The following is a 21,655-nucleotide window of genomic DNA, read 5'->3' as shown; positions in this document are numbered from 1 at the left end:
AGGCTGAGTTGCTCCACAGCATGTGAGATCTTCCTGGACCAGGGCTTGAACCCGTGTCCCTTGCATTGGCAGGTGGATTCTTAACCACTGTGCCACCAGGGAAGTCCCTGTATGTCTTCTTTAGAGAAATATCTATTCAGATCTTTTGCCCATTTTAATTGGATTATTTGTCTTTTTGTTGAATTGAGAAAGTTCTTCATGTGTTCTCTGATTTGATATATGATTTGCAGTGTTTCTCCCAGTCTGTGGGTTGTCTTTTCACTTTCTTGATGATATCCTCTGCAGCACGGAAGTTTCTGATTTTGATGGTTCCCAGTTTATCTAAATTTTCTTTTGCTGCTTGTGCTTTTGGTGGAGTATTTAAGAAGCCATTGCCTAATCCAAGATCATGGAGATTTACACCTATGCTTTCTTCTAATGGTTTTATCGTTTTAGCCCCTACATTTAGGTCTTCCATCATTTTGAGTTAACATTTGTATATGTGTGAAGTAGGGGTTCAACTTCATTCTTTTGCAAGTGAATATCCAGTTCTTCCAGCCATTTGCTGAAAAGGCTGTTCTTTTCCCATTGAATTGTCTTGACACCTTCAGTTGAAAATCATTTAGCTGTAAATGTGAGCGTTTATTTCTGGACTCTGATTCTATTTCATTGATCTGTTTGTCTATCCTTATGCTCATATCACAGTGTCTTCATTACGGTAGCTTTGTAGTAAGTTTTGAAATCAGGAAGTATGAGTCCTCCAACTTGTTCTTTCTTTTCAAGATTGTTTCGGCTATTCAGGGTCCCTTGAATTTCCATATGAATATTAGGATTAGCTTGTCAATTTGTGCAAAGAAGATAGCTGGGGATTTTGATGGAGATTGAATTGAAGCTATAGATGAATTTGGGGGGCACTGCGTCTTAATTTTAAGTTTTCCAATTCATGAAGATGTGCTGTCTTTACATTTATTTAGGTCTTTAATTTCCTTCTACAATGTTTTGTAGTTTTCAGTGAGCAAGTCTTACACTTGTTTTGTTAAGCTTATTCCTAAGTATTTTGTTTTCTTTAGTGCTATTATCAATTGAGTTCTTTTCTTAATTTTCTTTTTGAATTGCTCATTTCTATTATAAAGAGATAAAATTGATGCTTTTGTATATTAATCGTGCATCCTGTAATCTTGCTGAACTTGTTTAATGGCTCTAATAGTTTTCTCTTTTTCTTTTTTGACTCCTTAAGATTCTCTACATATAAGATCATGTCACCTGCAAATAGAGATGGTTTTACTTCTTTATTTCTGCTCCAGATGCCATTTATTTCTTTTTCTTTTCCTGACTAGAACAGTATAATGTTGACTAGAAGTGGCAAGAGCAGACATACTTGTCTTGTACATAATATTGGAAGGAAAGCATTTTTTCTTAGATGCCCTTTAGCAGGTTGAGGTAGTTCCCTTCTATTCCTAGCTCCTTTAGTGTTTTTTATCATGCAAGGTGTTGAATTTTGTCAAATGCTTTTTCTGTGTCTATTGAGACAATCATATTTTTTCCCCTTTATTCTTTAATGTGCTATGTGGCAATAATGGATTTTTTGGATGTTAAACCAACTTGGCACTACTGGGATAAATCCCACTTGGTCATGGTATATAATCCAGTTTATGTATTGCTACTATACTCACTTATGATCTCCCACACTCAAAGGGGACACACACACACACACACTCACATACAACTCTGGCTGCCCTGGCAGCATGTAGGTGTCACAGTGACAGACCGTGGCCCTCATCGGATGACCTCTCCTCAGGACATCCTTCCCTCTGTCTCTCATGTATTTGGCTTTATTTTGATTCTACAATTTCTCCAGTTTATCACAAACTCTTATTTTTCAGTGATGTCGATGATGGTATCTACTGGCTTGAGTAGGAAAACACACTCCAGTTTCTCCTTTATTTCTCAAACAGAACACCTCTGACACTTCTGGTCACCAAAGGAGTGGGGCTTCCTTCCACACCAAGCGATTCTCTGCAACATCAGCTGGGTGTCCTACAATTCACCTCAATTCTGACACTATCTACCTGGAGTTAGCATCAGATCACAGGTTAAGGGATCAGCCCCATGAGACTGCATCCGCTTCACATGTCAATTGCAAGTCCCAGGTTGTTATCTGTATTTCTGACTAGCCAGCTATAAGTTAGGGTTCCCATGACCCCTTTCTTGGATTCGATAATTAGCTAGAATGGCTTACAGGATACAGGGAAACACGTTTACCAGTTTATTCGATACAGATGAACAGCCTGAAGAAGGACATAGGGTGAGGTTTGGAAGGCTCCCAAGTGCAGGAGCTTCTGTCTCCGTAGAGTTGGGGGTGTGTGTGTGCCAAGCCCCTACATTGCAGTGGAAAGAGAATGCTTTTACAGAGAGGAAAAGGAAGCTGGGAGGGGTCTAGTAAGCGGAGTCCATGGCTTTTCATTGGCTGAGTCCTTGCCAGGAAAGGAGTCTTTCTTCTTCCTGTTGGTCTCTGCTATTGTTCATAGTGCATGAGAACACCCCCTTCTGGCCTCCCGACTCTACCTGAGGTTTCTGTTTATTAATTTTTTACACTGTAAATCACCTCATACAAGCCCAAATCCTACAATAAGCCCCTCCTACCTCCTACTTACTGAGACACTCCATGGTTCCCCACAGTGTACGTTCTCCTTGGTTGCAACAAGTACCAATAAACTCAAATTCATTCAACTACAGTGATGTTCCTGGGTGTCTTTGGCTGGTGGGTATCAACAGGGGTAAAGCAACTTGCTAAGATCACTAAGCTCAGGAGTGGCAAAGCCAGAGCTGGAACTGGAGGCTTTAAAATCAAGGCCAGGCTTCTAACAGCCACACCACCCTGTGTCTTTGGGCACTTACTTTGGAGCTGGCCCTATTGTACTGTGAAGGATTAACCTGACTTAAAGAGGGGTCTGGCCCCTGGAATGGCCTGCCTGATGGGAGAGTCTTTGTTTGCCTGGGGGCTTTGGCCGCTGGACAGTCTGACAGTGTGATCTGTGATGAGGCCTCTGAAAGAGACTGTTATCAGTTCCAACCTCCAGAGGAACTGGGACTAAAGCTATTAGCCTGACCTCCCAGAGGGCTTGGAGACTAAAGGTCAGCCACGTGGGCAGTAGGTGAGGGAGCCCTGGTAAACACTCTGGACATCAAAGGCTCAAGGCCCCCAGTTAGTAATACTCTGGGCATACTGTCACTCACTGTGGCTGGGAAGAGGTGACTCCACGGAGAAGGGACAGCTGGAAGTTCCCATTTAGCTTCTCCCAGACTCTGCCCTGTTGTCTCCTTCTTTGGCTTGTTTCAATTTGTATCCTTTCACTATAAAAAAAACAAACACTGTAATCCTAGGTGTAGAGCTTTCCTGAGTTCTGTGAGTCATCCTAGCAAATGATCAAACCTGAGGGTGGTCCTGGGGACCCCCGAATTTGTAGCCAGCTGGTCTAAAGTGAGGGTGGTCCTGGGGACCCCTGAACTTGCAGCTGGTGTCTGAAGTGAGGACAGTCTTGTAGGGGCTGTCCCCTGAGACTGCACAGTTGGGTAAGCCCCTCTAAAAGTGGGTCAGAATTCCTGGCAGTCTGGAGGACTGTGCCCTCAACCTTGCAGCCTGGCTGACTCAGTGCCTAGGCTCTGGAGACTGAGAAGGGGGCATAAGCGGAAAAAAAAGACTTGTCCCATCTGGGGAACTTTCAATAAAGCCGGAGAGACCCAGAGCCAAGGAGTGCTTACGCAGCCCATGGCTGAAGCTGAAGTCTTTACCTGCTACGTGAGTGTGCATGTGAGTGTATTTGTCTGTTTCACCCCCCAACCACCAGCTACCTGCTGTTACCCCAGGCCTCTCGACTACCAGGACATCCCGTCAGCCCCACCCTTATCTGGGTGAGGACTGTGACTTGGACAGCTGTCAGGTCCCACCCACAGGCTCCGGGTAGATTGTACAAGTCTCTTCCTGCAGCCGTGGGGCGTCCTGGGCCAAGCCCAGAGATGGCTGGGGTCGGGGGTGGGCACGGACCAGAAGGCCCTGCAGGGGGTCTCATCCCTAGTCCTGGCACTGGGCTGGCACTCTGCTTTCTGGCCAGCACATGTGGTGGCGGTGGGAATGGTGAGCAAAGGGTGAACTGAGAAACATTTCTGTTTCCTGATCAAGTTGGATTTATTTCAACAACGCAAGAAGGGTTTTAGAAAACTTATAAATTTTATGTAATAACATATAGATCAAATGAAAATAGTAATATAAAAGTGTAGCTTGAGGGGCTTCCCTGGTGGCACAGTGGTTAAGAATCCACCCACCAATGCAGGGGACACCGGTTCGAGCCCTGGTCCGGGAAGATCCTACATGCTGCAGAGCAACTAAGCCCATGCACCACAACTACTGAGCCTGAGCCCTAGAGCCTGCAAGCCACAACTACTGAGCCCATGTGCCACAAGTACTGAGCCCACAGGCCTAGAGCCCTTGCTCCACAAGAGAAGCCACCACAATGAGAAGCCTGTGCACTGCAATGAAGAGTAGTCCCCACTCACCTCAACTAGAGAAAGCCCGCATGCAGCAACAAAGACCCAACACAAATAAATAAATTTTAAAAAAAGATTTTTTGATAAAATTCAACACAAACTCAGGACTTATGAAAAGCCCTTAATAAATTAGGAATAGAAGGGCATTTACGGGCTTCCCTGGTGGCGCAGTGGTTGAGAGTCCGCCAGCCGATGCAGGGGACGCAGGTTCGTGCCCCGTTCCGGGAGGATCCCACGTGCCGCGGAGCAGCTGGGCCCATGGGCCATGGCCGCTGGGCCTGCGCATCCGGAGCCTGTGCTCCGTGGCGGGAGAGGCCACGGCAGGGAGAGGCCCGCATACCGGAAAAAAAAAAAAAAAGAAGGGCATTTACTTAACTAGTACAGGGTATCTGTAATGATTAATTTTATGTCAACTTGGCTGGGCCACAGTGCCCAGATATTTGGTCAAACAGCATCCTGGATGTTTCCATGAAGGTGTTTTGCAAATGAGATTAACATTTAAATCAGCTGGACTTTGAGTAAAGCAGATTACCCTACACAATGTGGCTGGGCCTCATTCAATCTGCTGAAGGCCTTAATAGAACAAAGACTGACCTCCCCAGAGCAAGAGGGAATTCTGCCAACAGATGGCCTTTGGCCTCAGGCGGCAGCTCTTTTCTGAGTCTCTGGCCTCCTAGCCTTCCCTGCAGATTTTGGACTCCCCAAATCGCTCTCCCTTTTCCGTTTCTCGGAAGAACCCTGACTAATAGAGTGTCCGTTAGAAGAAGAAAAAAAATTCCTTTCATCCTGAATGGTGAAATCTTAGATTCATTTCCTTAAAGTTCAGGTACAAGATCAGGATGTCTGCTGTCTCCATCTCTTGACAACAATTGCCTGCAGCTCATTTGGTTTCTGTGGGCGGAGCCCAGGCGTGATGTAGCCTTTCCTCTGCAGTCAAGGCATTGGCTGGGGCTGTGATCAGCTTAAGGCTCCCCTGGGGAAGGATCACCTCCAAACTGACACACGCAGCTGCTGGCAGAACTCAGGCCCCCATGGGCTGTTGGCCTGAGGCTGCCCCCAGTTCCCTGTCAGCGGGCCTGTCCACAGGGCAGGTCACAGCATGGCAGCCGCTTTCATCAAAGTGAGCAAAGCAATAAGAAGCAGAGAGGGGGCCTGAGGGGCATAACAGAGGAAGGAAATGACCAAATTGTGTGACAGATTGGATTCAGGGGCGTAAGGAAGGTGAAGAGCCACAGAAGACTCTGAAGGTTGCAACCTGAAAGAAAGGTTGTGAGGTTGTGGTGAGAATGATGCTTTAGAAAGACTTCTGGCCTTCGTGGCGGGCTTAGCTTGAGAAGTTGTCCTGCGGTGGGTGAGCTGCCTCTGAGAAGTCACGTCATGTGGTCAGATGAATGTGCCGTGGAGGTGAGCTCAGAACTGCAGCCTGGCATTTCTGAGAACATCCATGGGGAATGCTCTGGAAGACTGGAGAAGCAAAGGCTGACCTCTCAGCGCCACAGAGGTTGGGCCCAGCTATGATTTTAAGAGACACAAGAGGAGCAAGGAGGAGGATGACGAGGCAGCCAGAGCTCACAGTGCAGAGCCAGACGAGATCGCAAGGACCTTCAGCTCATCACCCTCAGCCATGCAGAAAGAAACAGACACCGAGGATGCGACATACCTTGTCCAGCCACATGCAAGCCCAGGGCAAGTCAGACACTCACTGTTTTAGGCTACTTTGTGGTCATTACCCTTCTTTTAGGAGCAGTACCCATCTCCAGGTGAGGAACTCCCTTCTCCTTTACTCTCAGCCCACAAGCTTAGGGCTCTGACCCACCACCCCAGCTCCAGGGCTGGGCTTGTAGCTCAGCCTGGCCCATCAGAGCAGCACACTGTGCTCCCCTGGCCACAGGGACTGGCTCAGGGATGAGTAGGTGACCAGCCAGAGGGACACCAAGAGACTTTTTTTAGGGCTGCAGAGGTGATACTAGTTTAAATCAGTCCCCCTCCTGACTGCTCAATCATACATTCATTCCAACACGTTCCTCCCGCACCCGTGCCTCACTACACACACACACACACACACACACACACACACACACACACACGCTCATTTTTTGGCTTAATCTCACTTCAGTTGGGATTTTTGTCACTCACAATCATGAATCCTAACTAATACACAGGGAAAGAGGGTTTAGTGGAAATGCGAGTGTTGAACTCGGAACTCTGAGGTGCAAGGAGAATCAAACCAGAGAACAGCACTTTGCCATTGGGAGATCAGTAAAGACTTTCAGGATCAGGTATATACCGGAGAGTAACTTGTACACACGCACACCAGGAGTCATATATGAGGCTGTTTGCGCCAGCGCTGTCTGTGTTACCAAAAAGCTAAATCTAAATGTCCATCAATAGGGGAATGGATAAATAAATTACAGAATAGTCAAACAGTGGAATACTATACAGCAAGGAAAATGATGAACTATAGTTTTTGCACATTATTGTGGATGAATCCCCAAATCACAAGGTCAAGTGAAAAAAGAAAGTATGGTTGCATTTGGATTAGTACTCAAGTATCCAAAAGCCAACAATCTATTATTTATATGTAGTAAACATATAACAAAAGTTGAGAAAATGATAAACACAAAATTCAGATGAGTTGTAACCCTTACGGGGAGGCACACAGGAGCTTCAAAAGCATTGGAAATATTCTGTTTCTCAAGCAGGGGTGGTAGTGGCGGTGAGTACATGGGTATATGTGTTTGATTACTTTTTACATCATATATGAGCGTGTATGGTATGTATCCTTTTGTATCATGAAACATTTCATAATAAAAATAAAGACTTAGGGGCTTCCCTGGTGGCGCAGTGGTTGAGAGTCCACCTGCCGATGCAGGGGACACCGGTTCATGCCCTGGTCTGGGAAGATCCCACATGCCGCGGAGCGGCTGGGCCCATGAGCCATGGCTGCTGAGCCTGCGCGTCTAGAGCCTGTGCTCCGCAACGGGAGAGGCCACAACAGTGAGAGGCCCGCGTACCACAAATAAATAAATAAATAAAGACTTAGGATCACTAACTGGGGGACTATCACAGCCTGTGGTTAACAACACGGTATTTCCATACCTGATCGGGCAGCTCTGTGTACAACAAACCAAAGCCTGTACCCAGGCCACCTGCAGAACCCACATGCTGGGCCATCCCACATGCTGTCAAGGCTCACCTGATAATCCTCATTCCTAATGGTAGTTGCTGATTGCTGATTGGCTCATGTGTCACGAACCAGGAGGCCTAAAGAATGTCTCATCCTGTTAGAGAATCTAGAACAGCTGAGTCTGTGGAACAACTTGGTCCTGACCTGCCCACGGTTGAGAAGGGAAGTCAAGTCGCTTGGGGACTGAGGCAGTTCCTGTGACTTGGGAATTTCAGTGCACAGGGGGGAAAGTCCCCAGCAAACCAAGAAAGGTTTGTCATCCTCCCTAATACCTGGTCTGGAGCAGCTAGCAAGGACAGAAGAGAGGCTGACCTGATGCAGGTGCAGGAAGACGGAGAAAACACCCACACGACTCTTGATCTGTAGGTGTATTAACCCATCCACTAGTACGGCACGACCCAATCAATGTCTCGAGCCTCTGCCAATCACAAAAACAACGCGTACCCCTTGCGGGAATGGACGGGGGAAAGCAGGAGTGCAAGTCGCTTCCTCTTGGACAGAGAGGGAGATGTGAGAAGAGGATCTGGAAGCACTTGCCTCCCAGCAGATAGCCCCAGGAGGGGTGCAAGCTCTTGTCCAACCCCACACCTCCTCGGGGAGAGGTCTGGGGGAATGAACCTTGAGTGAGTATTGAACTTCCTTAAGTCTGTTTTCTCACCTCAAAAACGAGACAACAATAACCAGTACACAGAATACTGTGTTGAAGTTGACATAATATCTGACACATAGTAGGTACTTGATAAATGGTAGTTGTTATTTTGAATTTTGATCAGTATTTTAGATTGTGAGATGGAGATGGAGCACTTTTATTTCCATAAACATCACCGGTTACTTTATATAATACTTTGAAAAGCCGGTAATTAACCTCGACTATGAGCCGTGGTTGCAGTTCAGGAAGTCGCCACCAGGGGGCTGTGTTGACAAATAATTGTTGCCCAGACAAAAAGAGGTGAGGAAAGGTGGACCTCAAGTGTGCAGAGCATCCTCATCCTTCTGTAACACCTTTCCACAAAATATGCTTTTAAGCTCATGTAGCAACCTTAAGTATTAATTAGTGACACAGACGTAGAGAACAAATGTATGGATACCAAGGGGGAAAGAGAGGGCAGCTGGGATAAATTGGGAGATTGGGATTGACATATATACACTATTGATACTGTGTATAAAATAGATAACTAATGATATCCTACTGCATAGCACAGGGAACTCTACTCAGTGTTCTGTGGGGTCCTAAATGGGAAGGAAATCCAAAAAAGAGGAGATACATATATACGTATAGCTGATTCACTTTGCCCTACTGTAGAAACTAACACAACACTGTAAAGCAACTATACTCCAATAAAAAGTAATTAAAAAATATTAATTAGTAACCAGCATTTACATGTATATCCAAAGAAGGATATAATTCAGAGCAAAATTCAAAGACATAAACGCCTAGGTAAAGCCTCTAAGATATATAAATTTTGGCATATTCATGCAATGCGATGCTATGCAGCTGTGAAATGAACACTTTGTGTCTACATGCAATAATATGGATGGATTTCATAAACATAATATTGAGTGTAAGAAACTAGGCATGAAAGAATAATACTGAATGACTGCATTTATATAAAGTTCCCAAATTGATCAAATTAATTACCATATTAGAAATCAGGATAGTGTTTTCCTTTGGGGGGTCAGGAAAGTGGTGATTGGAAGGAAGCATAAGGTTGATTTCTAGGATACTGATAATGTTCTGTCCCTTGATCAAGGTGCTGTTTCTGTGAGTGTGTTCAATAGTGAAAATTCATCAGACTACACACTTATGATTCATGTACTTTTCTGCTTGTATGTTAAGGTCCAACTGGGAGTTTATTATAAAATGCTGCGGATACCAGCATCTGCAGGGTGGACTGTGCTAGTCTTCAATTTGCTCCCAGAAAATGAGAGTTCCCATCACTCTTCTCTGCCCACAACCCCTGCTCAGTGGCCTCAGGTGAGAGGGTGTGACCAGGACTGACCTATCACATATGTCATCTCCTTGGCACTAGTTGGCCCAGGGGTAGACACTGACCCACTGCAAGCCGATCAGAGCCCTTCCCTAGGATAAAGGTGCCTGGTGAGAAAACTTCTCCCTTGGTGGGCTTGGGAAGCTTGGGCTGCTAATGACTATATCCCCTGCCGGTGGAGGGGAACTGTCTACATTAGGAGAGACTGAGGTCCAGGGCAAAGAGAAGCAGAGGAAGAGGAGAGGAGAGCAGGACAGGGAAAGAGTTCTGCTGCTCCGAATCCCAGGTTCTCTCCTTTCTCAACTTCCCAGGATCTTCATTTCTCAATTTTGTGAGTTAATCCAGCATCTTTCCCAGCTAGATGAGGCAATACATTCCTGTTGATGCTAAGCTTGCTCCCAACACCTTCAACTGAAAGAGTTCTGACTAATCCGTTGAGCAACTGGACGGATGACAGGGCCACCTACGGAAGTAGGCAACAGGAAGTGGAGGAGAATCCTCTTCTGTGGAAAGTGTGATCACTGTGAGTCCATCTCATCCAGGAAGGGGGTGAGGACTCTTCTGGGTGTCAGGAAGTTTCACAAATTGGCATTGGTGTTTTATGTGATTTTTGCCTACACCTGGGGTGATGATTAACCCCCAATGTAATAATGTGTAATCACTCCTCTAGCTGGGAGTTCAGATTGAGATGATACTCTTTTTAATTATCTATCTAATTGACTTCAAGCCTCCAACTAACCGAGCTTAGAAATATGTTTTTCCTTCCTGGATTTCTCCCGTCAGTGATAACCACAAAACACCCAGGGCTGCTTATGAGTCCAAAGAGGTGGGTCCTGGCCATTAAAATCGTGGTGGGGGGAAACTGGGCAGCCTCCCTTCAGTCAAGGTTTTCAGCTGACTTTTCAGTTTTTTTTTTTTTATTGAAGTATAGTTGTTTCACAATGTTGTGTTAGTTTCAGGTGTACAGCACAGTGACTCAGATATACATATACACTCCTTCTCAGATTCTTTTCCCTTATAGGTTATTACAAAATATTGAGTAGAGTTCCCTGTGCTACACAGTATGTCCTTGTTGGTTACCTGTTTTACATACAGCCGTGTGTATATGTTAATCCCAACCTCCTAATTTATCCTGTCCCCCAGATTCTTTTCCATTTAGGTTGTTTAAGATATTGAATATAGTTCCCTGTGTTATACAGTAGGTCCTTGTTGTTTATCTATTTTATATATAGTCAGTGCCACATGGTGTCACTGCTGAAGCACAGGCAATGCTAGCACCCCGCTACCGCCCTCTGCTCCTGTCCTGAAGCATTGGTGATGAAAGACAGGTGCTCCAGCTGCTCTGGGCTTGTCCTCTTTGCCCACTACTGGACAAGCTGGGGATGACAGGGGACCCCACCAGGTCTGCTGCCTGGCTTGCCCCTGCGCGCTTCTTGGGGAATGAAGCTGAGAGGGCTTTGCGGGGCACGTACCCACAGGCTCCGTGCCCCCCGGGGCAGGTGGCTTTGGCTTGTCTGCCATTTCCCCGACTCGGACTCACTCTGGCTTCCTCAGCTCGTGAGGCTCGCACCAGCCCACAGCCACTTTCCTCAAGGCCTGACGTGCCAGGATGGCAGGGTCCAAGAGGGTTTCTGCACTGCAGCTTCAGCCCCGTACTGGCTCTGAGCTACCTTCCTTTCCCTATTTCTGCATTCTGGCCTCAGGAATGAGGGAAATTTTAACTCAAGCCAAGCCCTGTCCCATTTCCTGCTCTGTGATGAAGAATTCCTGTTGTGGGGAGGGGACAGGGATGGGGGTGGGTGTGACAAGTGCACCCCCATCAAGGCTAGTTCTTGAAGGAAAAATTAGGAAAATGTCCACTCTCCCCTTCATGGGATAAGACAAAAAAGACGATGTATCTTTTTCTCTGTAAAAAAAAAAAAAAAATCATTGTTATATTGAGATCATTTTAGTCCCAACAGATCTACAATATTTACATGAATCAGTTCTGATATTAAGCTGGGTTATTGAAGCCACACTTTCTGTAATGGGGATTGAGCAGGAAAGGAACTAACGTTGACTGCAGCCCACTGTTTGCCGGGTGTTAATTCTCACACTTCTACGAGGTCAGCATCGTCATCATTATCCCTATTTTACAAATGAAGAAACCAAGTCTCTTGGGGCTTCCCTGGTGGCGCAGTGGTTGAGAGTCCGCCTGCCGATGCAGGGGACACGGGTTCATGCCCCGGTCCGGGAGGATCCCACGTGCTGCAGAGCAGCTGGGACCCGTGAGCCATGGCCGCTGGGCCTGCGCGTCCGGAGCCTGTGCTCCGCACCGGGAGAGGCCACAACAGTGAGAGGCCCGCGTACCGCAAAAAAAAAAAAGAAAAAAGAAAAGAAACCAAGTCTCAGAAAGGTTGGTAACTCGCCAATAGTTTGCTCTGGAGCCGTGGGAACCCCTTTCTGCCCCACGAGCCCATACCGGGCCCTTGGCGGGCTTGCCCCATCCAGAGTGGGATCCAGGCCTGCAGGAGAGGCACCTAGCCTTTTGTGTCTCTCCTGATGTCATCAGATACTTTCTCCCTGGACCTGTAATGAGATATTCTAATTATTACCTCCCTGTATCCCTGGCTACAGACAAATCAGCTCCTTTTGATAAAGCCCCACCTCCCTTTTTTTTGAGCAAAATGAAGTGAGTTTTTGTTGCCTGAGATGAAAGTGCCTTTGGGAGACCCTGCCTACAGCTGATGGGGTGACAGCTACTATGCCCTGGAGGCTTGCCAGGCACCACTGGACTCTGAGCCCTTTACAAAGGGAACCGGTTCATGGGGTAAATATGGAACAATGTTATTTTTCTCACTAACTGTCCCCAGCTATACTCTGTCAAAGCCTCCTTTCCTGCTAGATACAGATATTTGAGAAGAGACAGTCCTCCTAACAATGAAACCAGAACCATTTTTCATTTAAACACACACATTTTGATGCATATTATGTTTATGTTTGTAAATTTTTTCTTTTTTGTTCCCTAAAATTGAAGGCCTGCAGGTGCACAAAATACTTATTTAGTCCTTAGCTTCCAAAACCTCAAGACACAATGTACCCCTACATGACTAATGAGTTCACTGTGCCAGGAGCCAGTTCTAGAATGTAATGTAATTTAATGTAAACACAAATGGGATAATTATTATGGAATGGTTTTGTATCGCTGGTCTATTTGACAACCCCTTTCTCTGCATGGTTTTCTCCCTCTATTTCTCAGTATGGGGACTTTCTTGTTGGAAAACTTCCTTCTTTAAAGAACTTTCCCCTGGAAACTGAGGATGCCTTTGTTTTTAATCTGTAGGACTTCCCACATTCTAAAAGTTTATTTTAACCTAACAAGGAAGTCCCTCACATGGTAAACTTTAAAAGAATCATGTCTTGGAGATTTAAAGAAATGACCTGGAAAAAATTAGACTTGTCAAGAAATAGAGGCCACAAAAGAAAATTCACAAAGGTGAAGTTATTGAAAGAAACCAGATTTGCCCTCAAATATGCTGCTCTGCTTATTGATTATTTTGAGTTAAAGGCACTTGAAAAAAATAGCAGATTTATAAGGATACGCTGACCTTTCTTTTTCTTCCTACAAGCTGGAGATAAAACGCCCACATAGGGACTTCCCTGGTGGTGCAGTGGTTAAGAATCCACCTGCCAATGCAGGGGACACGGGTTCGATCCCTGGTCTGGGAAGATCCCACATGCCGCGGAGCAACCAAGCCTGTGAGCCACAACTACTGAGCCTGTGCTCTAGAGCCTGCGAGCCACAACTACTGAAGCCTGTGTGCCTAGAGCCTGTGCTCCGCAATAAGAGAAGCCACTGCAATGAGAAGCCCCGCGCACCGCAACTAGAGAAAGCCCATGCGCAGCAACGAAGACCCAACGCAGCCAAAATTAATTAACTTTAAAAAAAGTTTACCATGTGACATTTTAGCTGTTCCTGGTTTTATTTTGCATTGATTAATCCTAAAAGTAATGCTCACTGGAAATTGGATAAAAGACTGATTTTTAAAAATCTAATTAATTTGTTTTCTTTCCAGTTGTATTGAGATAGAATCGACAAACAGCAGTGTATAAGTTTAAGGTGTATTGCTTTTCTTTTTTATTGCAAAAAGCATTGATAAAGAAAAAGCATTTTCCATGGTATGGCTAAATGGCAGGGTGCTTTGTTAGGTTAAAATAAACTTTTAGAATGTGGGAAGTCCTACAGATTAAAAACAAAGGCATCCTCAGTTTCCAGGGGAAAGTTCTTTAAAGAAGGAAGTTTTCCAACAAGAAAGTCCCCATACTGAGAAATAGAGGGAGAAAACCATGCAGAGAAAGGGGTTGTCAAATAGACCAGCGATACAAAACCATTCCATAATAATTATCCCATTTGTGTTTACATTAAATTACATTACATTCTAGAACTGGCTCCTGGCACAGTGAACTCATTAGTCGTGTAGGGGTACATTGTGTCTTGAGGTTTTGGAAGCTAAGGACTAAATAAGTATTTTGTGCACCTGCAGGCCTTCAATTTTAGGGAACAAAAAAGAAAAAATTTACAAACATAAACATAATATGCATCAAAATGTGTGTGTTTAAATGAAAAATGGTTCTGGTTTCATTGTTAGGAGGACTGTCTCTTCTCAAATATCTGTATCTAGCAGGAAAGGAGGCTTTGACAGAGTATAGCTGGGGACAGTTAGTGAGAAAAGTAACATTGTTCCATATTTACCCCATGAGCTGGTTCCCTTTGTAAAGGTCTCAGAGTCCAGTGGTGCCTGGCAAGCCTCCAGGGCATAGTAGCTGTCACCCCATCAGCTGTAGGCAGGGTCTCCCAAAGGCACTTTCGTCTCAGGCAACAAAAACTCACTTCATTTTGCTCAAAAAAAAGGGAGGTGGGGCTTTATCAAAAGGAGCTGATTTGTCTGTAGCCAGGGATACAGGGAGGTAATAATTAGAATATCTCATTACAGGTCCAGGGAGAAAGTATCTGATGACATCAGGAGAGACACAAAAGGCTAGGTGCCTCTCCTGCAGGCCTGGATCCCACTCTGGATGGGGCAAGCCCGCCAAGGGCCCGGTATGGGCTCGTGGGGCAGAAAGGGGTTCCCACGGCTCCAGAGCAAACTATTGGCGAGTTACCAACCTTTCTGAGACTTGGTTTCTTTTCTTTTTTCTTTTTTTTTTTTTGCGGTACGCGGGCCTCTCACTGTTGTGGCCTCTCCCGGTGCGGAGCACAGGCTCCGGACGCGCAGGCCCAGCGGCCATGGCTCACGGGTCCCAGCTGCTCTGCAGCACGTGGGATCCTCCCGGACCGGGGCATGAACCCGTGTCCCCTGCATCGGCAGGCGGACTCTCAACCACTGCGCCACCAGGGAAGCCCCAAGAGACTTGTTTTCTTCATTTGTAAAATAGGGATGATGATGACGATGCTGACCTCGTAGAAATGTGAGAATTAACACCCGGCAAACAGTGGGCTGCAGTCAACGTTAGTTCTTAAATGCCGCGGAGCAGTCAAGCCTGTGCGCCATAACTACTGAGTCTGTGCTCTAGAGCCCATGCTCCACAGCAAGAGAAGCCACTGCAATGAGAAGCCCGTGCACGGCTACGAAGAGTAGCCCCCGCTCACCTCAACTAGAGAAAACCCACAGCAACAAAGACCCAATGCAGCCAAAAATAAATAAATAAATTTATTTTTTTAAACAACTCCATGTGTTTAGAAGATATACTAGGAGGAAAGAAACATTCTTATCCCTAAAGATGAGGAGTAGAGGCACAAACAGACCTGGTTAAATTAACCCTTATCTTCCTAGTCACATAATTTTCTATAATTTACTGTTATAGCACTGGCGCTTCTGTGGGCTGATGAAGGTCTGGAATTAAGTTCTGATTAAGGTCTGATTAAGTTCTGTTCTAACTGGTGGAGAGGGAAGGAAACGTACCTACTGCTTTTAGGCAAATAGAGGGAGAGCAGAAAGCTTTTCTTGTATCGGCTTCTTCTTAATTGCTTTCAGCTGAAAATAATCCTGAATGCTAAGTGACTTAATTAGGGGTAGAGGGTGCGAATTCTGCTGCCTTTAGCACAAACAGAAAAATGACACTTTACATACATCTCCCCCCCGCCCAGCCCCCCAAACACGACTGTAGTCAGTCAGACCTGGGAGTCTGACTGCTGCTTGATTTCTGACAGGGCTGTTTAGGCCAGAGGCCGGCCCCACGGGAGAACCACAGCCTCAGAAAAGAGAGTCTTGAAATGGGGAGGGGGATGATGGAGTGGCCCCAGCTAGAGGATGCTGGATCACTCAGAGCCCACACACAGAGAAACGGAAAGATGCGCATTTTGAATGTATATTTTAAAACACTTGTAAACAGACACAAAGAAGGTTTGTGTTTTGTTTTTATTTTTGCATTTTTGTTTTTACTGTGGAGCTATGATGCATTGTCTTTAAGCTGCCAGAAATGGCGTCTATCAAACCAAAGACAGGGCTGAAAATGAGAGGCAGAGTAGATTACCGAATTCCCTTCTGGCCTGTGGCCCCTCCATCAGCGCTGAACACCAGGCTAGGGATTTATTTTCAGGGCTCAAAAGAGAGATCTGGGGGTGTCAGCCAAGAGCCAGGGACTCCACCAGGGGCCTAGATGGTCTCAGCCACCTGACCCTCAGCCCTTGCTCCCTCTTCCCTCCCCACTGACATATTGAGTGTCACACTTTTAGAAATAGCCCTGAGCAGTGAGGAGCCTGGATCTGAGCTCGGAAATGCAGGCCTCCCCTGAGGAGAGCTGCTCCAGGTGAATGTAATTGTATCTTGCTGCTGACTCTCTACACAGAGCAGGAACATTCTCTCCACCAGAGTCGGCCCAGATTGGCTGATGTATTCACAGAGGTGTGGGACTCTTTTAGCTAAGCACTGACTTTCTTCACCTCTGTAACCATCAGGCTCATTTAGCTTCAGGAGGAATCCGATGACATTGCTTTGGCTGTTTTGCAAAACCCCCTTGAAATTTCCCAAGGATATCCGCGGTTTGCCTCGCTGTTAAGGACCAATCCAGTACCAAACAGCCTGTTCTAAGACCCAGAGAGGTGGATGTGGCTGGAATGACTATCCAGACCTCAGAAGGCCAGCCTGGCTCGGGAACTGATGTGTTTGTCCTGCAGAGCCTACAAGGGGATGAAGAAGGCAGCACAGCAGGAAGGAGTGTCAGTGAGTTGGAGCAGACGCAGGTCTTGGAAACTCCCCATCTCCCACCTCTACTTCCCATGGCCCCTGGGGGCTCTCAGGTATGTCTGCATTTCTGGGGAGTGCTCCTGGCCCCTTAAATTTTACCCCCGCTTTCCTGACTATAAGTAAGATCACCTGCATTGCTGCAGAGTTAACAGGTTGTGTTTTTGTTAATTTCTTTCTTTCCCAGATGCATCCCTTTGGCCCCGCCCATCACCTACCCGTCCTTACCTGTCTCTGTGCCCCAAAGAGTTGTTAACTCTGACGGTGATGACCTTTCACTGCATGCACTCTATGTGCTTGGGAGGGATTAGTGGTGATGACGAAAGTGAGGCTCAGTGGGGTTAAGGTCACCCAGCTAAGTCCGTAGGAGAGCTGAGATGGCAGGTGTTTCGATTGATGTGATACTGAGGGGTCAGCATCCTGCAGGTGAATGACTTAGCAGACCACCTGGCACATATAGATTCTAGGCCTGTGCCGTCTAGCCTAGCGGCAGGGCAGGGTCATAACTGTAACCACGCGCAGCTCTGAGGAAGTTGGAGGGAATGTACTGATTTGGCCTTCCTCACGGACCCCACCTATGGGCCAGTGAAGAGAAAACCTTGACTAAGTCATTCCCATCTGGTAAATTGAGTGGGCTACAAAAATTGAACCTTGGCTTTAGGCAATCATCAGTAGATCCAGATCTGCCTCCCCAGCTTCTCCACCGGGCAGGTGTGTGAGCTTCCTGTGGGCTCCCAGCAATGGGGAGGGGTCCGTGTTCTTGTGCCCCTCTGGCCGCTCTGGTCTCAGCAGCAGTGCCAGGCTGAGCTCAGCAGGGGGCAAGGCTCGCATCCGTCCATGGGCCTTGTTCACAGGAGCACTGCGTCATGGTCACTTTGCCCCCTGTGGACCCCTCTGCCTCTGTCCCACTCTGTCTGGACCCTGGCTTGCTGGCTCCATCCTGGCCCTCCACCACGGGGTCACCTTGCCTGGCCCCAGTAGGTCCCACTTCATAGCTGTGGCTGTCAACCCAGTGTCCACCACCCAAGGTACCTGAGGGCAGCTGGGCAGATGACCAGTCCCCCCAAGATTCGTCCCCTTGACCAGACTGACTGCCCCATAGAAGCACCAGGGCCCCTGCCGGTGACCCCTCTCAGAGTCACAGGTGAAGAGTGGTGGCTCCTCTCCCCCTCTCTGCCCCACACCTTCCCGCCCTTCCTGTAGTCCCCTGTTCCCCAGTGGGGAAGTCCCTGTGGTCCAGTAGGCCAGGCCTGCTCCTGATGTGATGCAGCGGGAGATGCACCAGCTACAGCCCTGCTGGGAGGTCAGGGGCCTGCACCCCCTGCCCCTCCCTGGCATCAGAGGCCTCCTGACTCAGAGGTGGCCCCTCAAAGCTGTGAGAGCCATTGAAACACAGGGATTCGGTATCTGTAAGAGCGCCGTCCTCCTTAAGAGTGGTTGAGAGCGTGGGCTGTGAAATCAGACCAGGGCTTCCATAACTTTCTTTGTCAGTTGCCAACCCTGGGACCTCAGACCAGTTCCTTAACCTCTCAGACTTCACCTCTCAGTTTCTCCACCTCTGGGGCAAAATCATGTCAGGTGTGGATAGCAGAGTGTTTGGAGCACAGGAAGCTGGAACCATGCTGACCGCTGTCGTCGTTGTTGTTGTGACGTTACAATTCTTTCTCCCCTCTGCCCTGTCATCCCCATGCCTGACATGGCTCAGGAATGAGGCTGTGCCCTTGTCTTGTTTCAGCTGCTTGAGGGAAGAGCGGGAAGGCCACAGGGCTGGGACAGAGGCAAAGACACTGTGCTTAACCTTAATACTTTCTTTTTTATGTGTGTAAAAGTCATTTCAAAAAATGTCTGGAAACATAAAGGAAAAACCCATTGTAATCGCATTAACTCAATACGATAACTATTCCCTTTCAGTCTTTTTTCTCCTTAGATAATGTTGATATAGTTGTGCTTATAATACTTATACCAGATCTATGTCCAGGTTTTTTGTCTTAACCTAAAATTACAGCCATGAATGTTTTCTTGGTTGATAATTAAACTTCATAATTGTCACCTCAGTGGCAGAATAATCTTCCATTGTGTGCCTGTACTATAATTTGTTAAGATTTATGGTGAAATGTCAGAGTTTATAGTGCTTTATTTTTGCAAATTTCCATGGAATTTCTCAGAAGCTTGTCAATTGGTTCTTCCCTAAGACGGGTATGAAATACCTGAACAAGATAAGAAGAATCGCAGTCAGCTCTGCAAGAGGGGGTGTAATATTAGGGAATGTATGTATGTGGGGGGAATGTGTATGATTGGGGAGGATGTGTCTGCATTCAGTGACAGAGGAATCCTCCATATGGCAAATTTTGAGGGACCCACAAGGACCCACCAATCTTCCAATAGTCTCTCATCTGCCCTCCATTTTGGTCCTTGAAGGGTTTCCCTCTAGGACCACCCTGTAGATTACGTCTTCATCTTTCTAGGGCCCCGTGGAGGCTGGCATTACTGGGTAGCATATCGTCATCCAGCAATACTTCAGCAAAAATGAGTTTATCGGATTCGTTTTCAGAGTTACCATTTCCTGCACTGTATTCTTAGGCAACTCTTCCTGTGGTTTGTTACATGTCTTCCATCTCAGGAAGACCAGGAACCACATCTGAAGCCCATATTCATTCCTTGAACAAATATTTATCAAGGTCCCACCGTGCCCCCGGTATTGTTCTAGGAGTGGAAGACAGAGCACTGAGCAGGTCAGACAGGATCCAGTCCTCCTGAAACTTACATTCTAATGGGGGAGACAGACAGTAAATACATACATGACTGTTTCTATGTCAAAGCTACTGGAACGAAACATGTGATAGAGGGTGACTTTCAGCAGGGAGGGGACAGACAGGAGGTAGGATGGTGACATCTGAACCAAGATCTGAGCCATAAGAAGACCGGTGGGAAAATGTTCCACAGAGAGCAACTTCTAAGTGCAAAGGCCCTGAGGTGGGCACAAGGCTGGTCTGTTCTGGAAACACAGAGAAGACCAGTGTGTCTGGAGAGCAGAGAGCAGGGGAAGAGAGGAAGTAGTCAGAGCCTTATGCTGACCCGGTGCAGCAGGAGGCAGCTTTGGGGCTGTTCTGAGGCGTCAGGCGGGAGCCACTGGAAGCTTCTAATCTGACGGTGGACTTTATCTGATTTCTGTTTTACACCGACCACTGCGGCTGGTCTGTGGAATGGACTGCCTGAGGGGAAACAGGGAGGCAAGTGAAGAGGCTCTGGCTGTGATCCAGGAGGAAATGGAGGCGGCTTAAATACAAGTGGACAGATTCTGAATTTTTCTGGAGGCAGAACTTCTATCTTGCTGATAGATTGGATATGGAATGAGAACACAAAGCCGCCTCCTAGGTTTTTGCCTTAATAACTGGGAGGTACCCCTTAGTCATCTAGGGAACACCAAGGTAGGGTTCCCCAAATGGGTTGGGATGGAGGAGACTGGAGGTTTCTGTGTTGGACATTTTAAATTTGAGGTGCTTGATATATGCATATCCGAGCAGAGATGTCAGGTGGGCAGGTGCAAACACAAGTCTGGAACTTGGGAGATAGGTCGGGGAGATAATTGGGTTGACTACATGAAGCAGAATATAGAGGGTTGTTGAAGCCATGAAGCTGGATGAGGTCTCCCAAAAATGGGGGTGGGGTGGGGCGGACAGAAGGGAAGAAGCAGAAGCCTGTGCCCTTCTGCTCCCCACCTTCTCGACGCCTGGTGGAGACAGAAGAGCCACCAAAGAAGACTGAGAAGGAATCGCCAATGAGGTTGGAAGAAACCAAGGAAGCCAAGAGACTTTGTCTATAAACGCCCCGTACTTTTATCAGAGTGGGTTGTCAGTAAATTTCTTCAGGAAGCACAAGCTTTGTGGCTGCTTGTTAGTGTCTTTGCGGCCTCTGGTGCACACCTGGAACGCTGAGTGACAGGTGGCTGACTGCAGGCCTCAGAGCCCACGCGGCTTCCCATGATCTCTGACATCAAGGCTGATACCTCTGCCTGGCTCCAGAGGCCTGACGAAATCGGACCCCACCCCAGCTGCCCACCCTATGGCCCGGCGCCCACCCTTCCCTCCTGGCGGGACTCGCCCTACTCTGTGCTGCCTACAGGGTGTAAGGCAAGCTCATTCCCACCCCTTCACCTGGATTCTGCTGCTTCCCTTCCTGGAATGCCCTCCCTTCCTGCTGCCCTTCCTAGCCTGGCCCACATTTCAGGCCCAGCTCAAAGCTCAGTTCCCCAGTCTCTCCCCTTCTGCCCTCTACTTTTTTTTTTTTGTAGTACGCGGGCCTCTCACTGCTGTGGCCTCTCCCGTTGTGGAGCACAGGCTCCGGACACATGGGCTCAGTGGCCATGGCTCACGGGCCCAGCCGCTCTGTGGCATGTGGGATCCTCCCGGACCGGGGCACGAACCCGCGTCCCCTGTATCGGCAGGCGGACTCTCAACCACTGTGCCACCAGGGAAGCCCCTCCTCTACTTTTGTACTTGATGCATTTCCCTCAGGACCACCCCTGTGCATTACATCTTTTCACCTCAGGTTACTGAAGCCCACTGGACATCTTCTGCCCCGCCCTCCATATCTAAACCATCATACTGTGATGGTTCTATCCTGAAATTCGTCTTTTTTTTTTTTTTTGGCTACGTTGGGTCTTCGTTGCTGCGCACGGGCTTTCTCTAGTTGCGGCAAGCGGGGGCTACTCTTCGTCGCAGTGAGCAGACTTC

The 21,655-nt window shown here is 47.3% G+C and overlaps 1 protein-coding gene across 1 annotated transcript in view; it reads left to right on the top strand.

The window, feature by feature from the left end:
• Positions 1–16,780: 16,780 nt before the first annotated feature.
• The window catches only part of PLA2G4E (phospholipase A2 group IVE), a gene marked incomplete at its 5' end in the record, with an annotated part of 57,995 nt that continues 53,120 nt past the window's right edge, over positions 16,781–21,655 (top strand). Inside the window, one exon of the mRNA XM_079913840.1 lies at positions 16,781–16,978. Within this exon, the coding sequence (XP_079769966.1) occupies positions 16,796–16,978 (183 nt within the window). The remainder of the gene's footprint in view (positions 16,979–21,655) is intronic.

Source organism: Stenella coeruleoalba (assembly GCF_951394435.1).
Source record: "Stenella coeruleoalba genome assembly, chromosome: 2".
NCBI classification, from domain to species: domain Eukaryota; kingdom Metazoa; phylum Chordata; class Mammalia; order Artiodactyla; family Delphinidae; genus Stenella; species Stenella coeruleoalba.
This window is presented reverse-complemented; position numbering and strand designations above follow the sequence as displayed.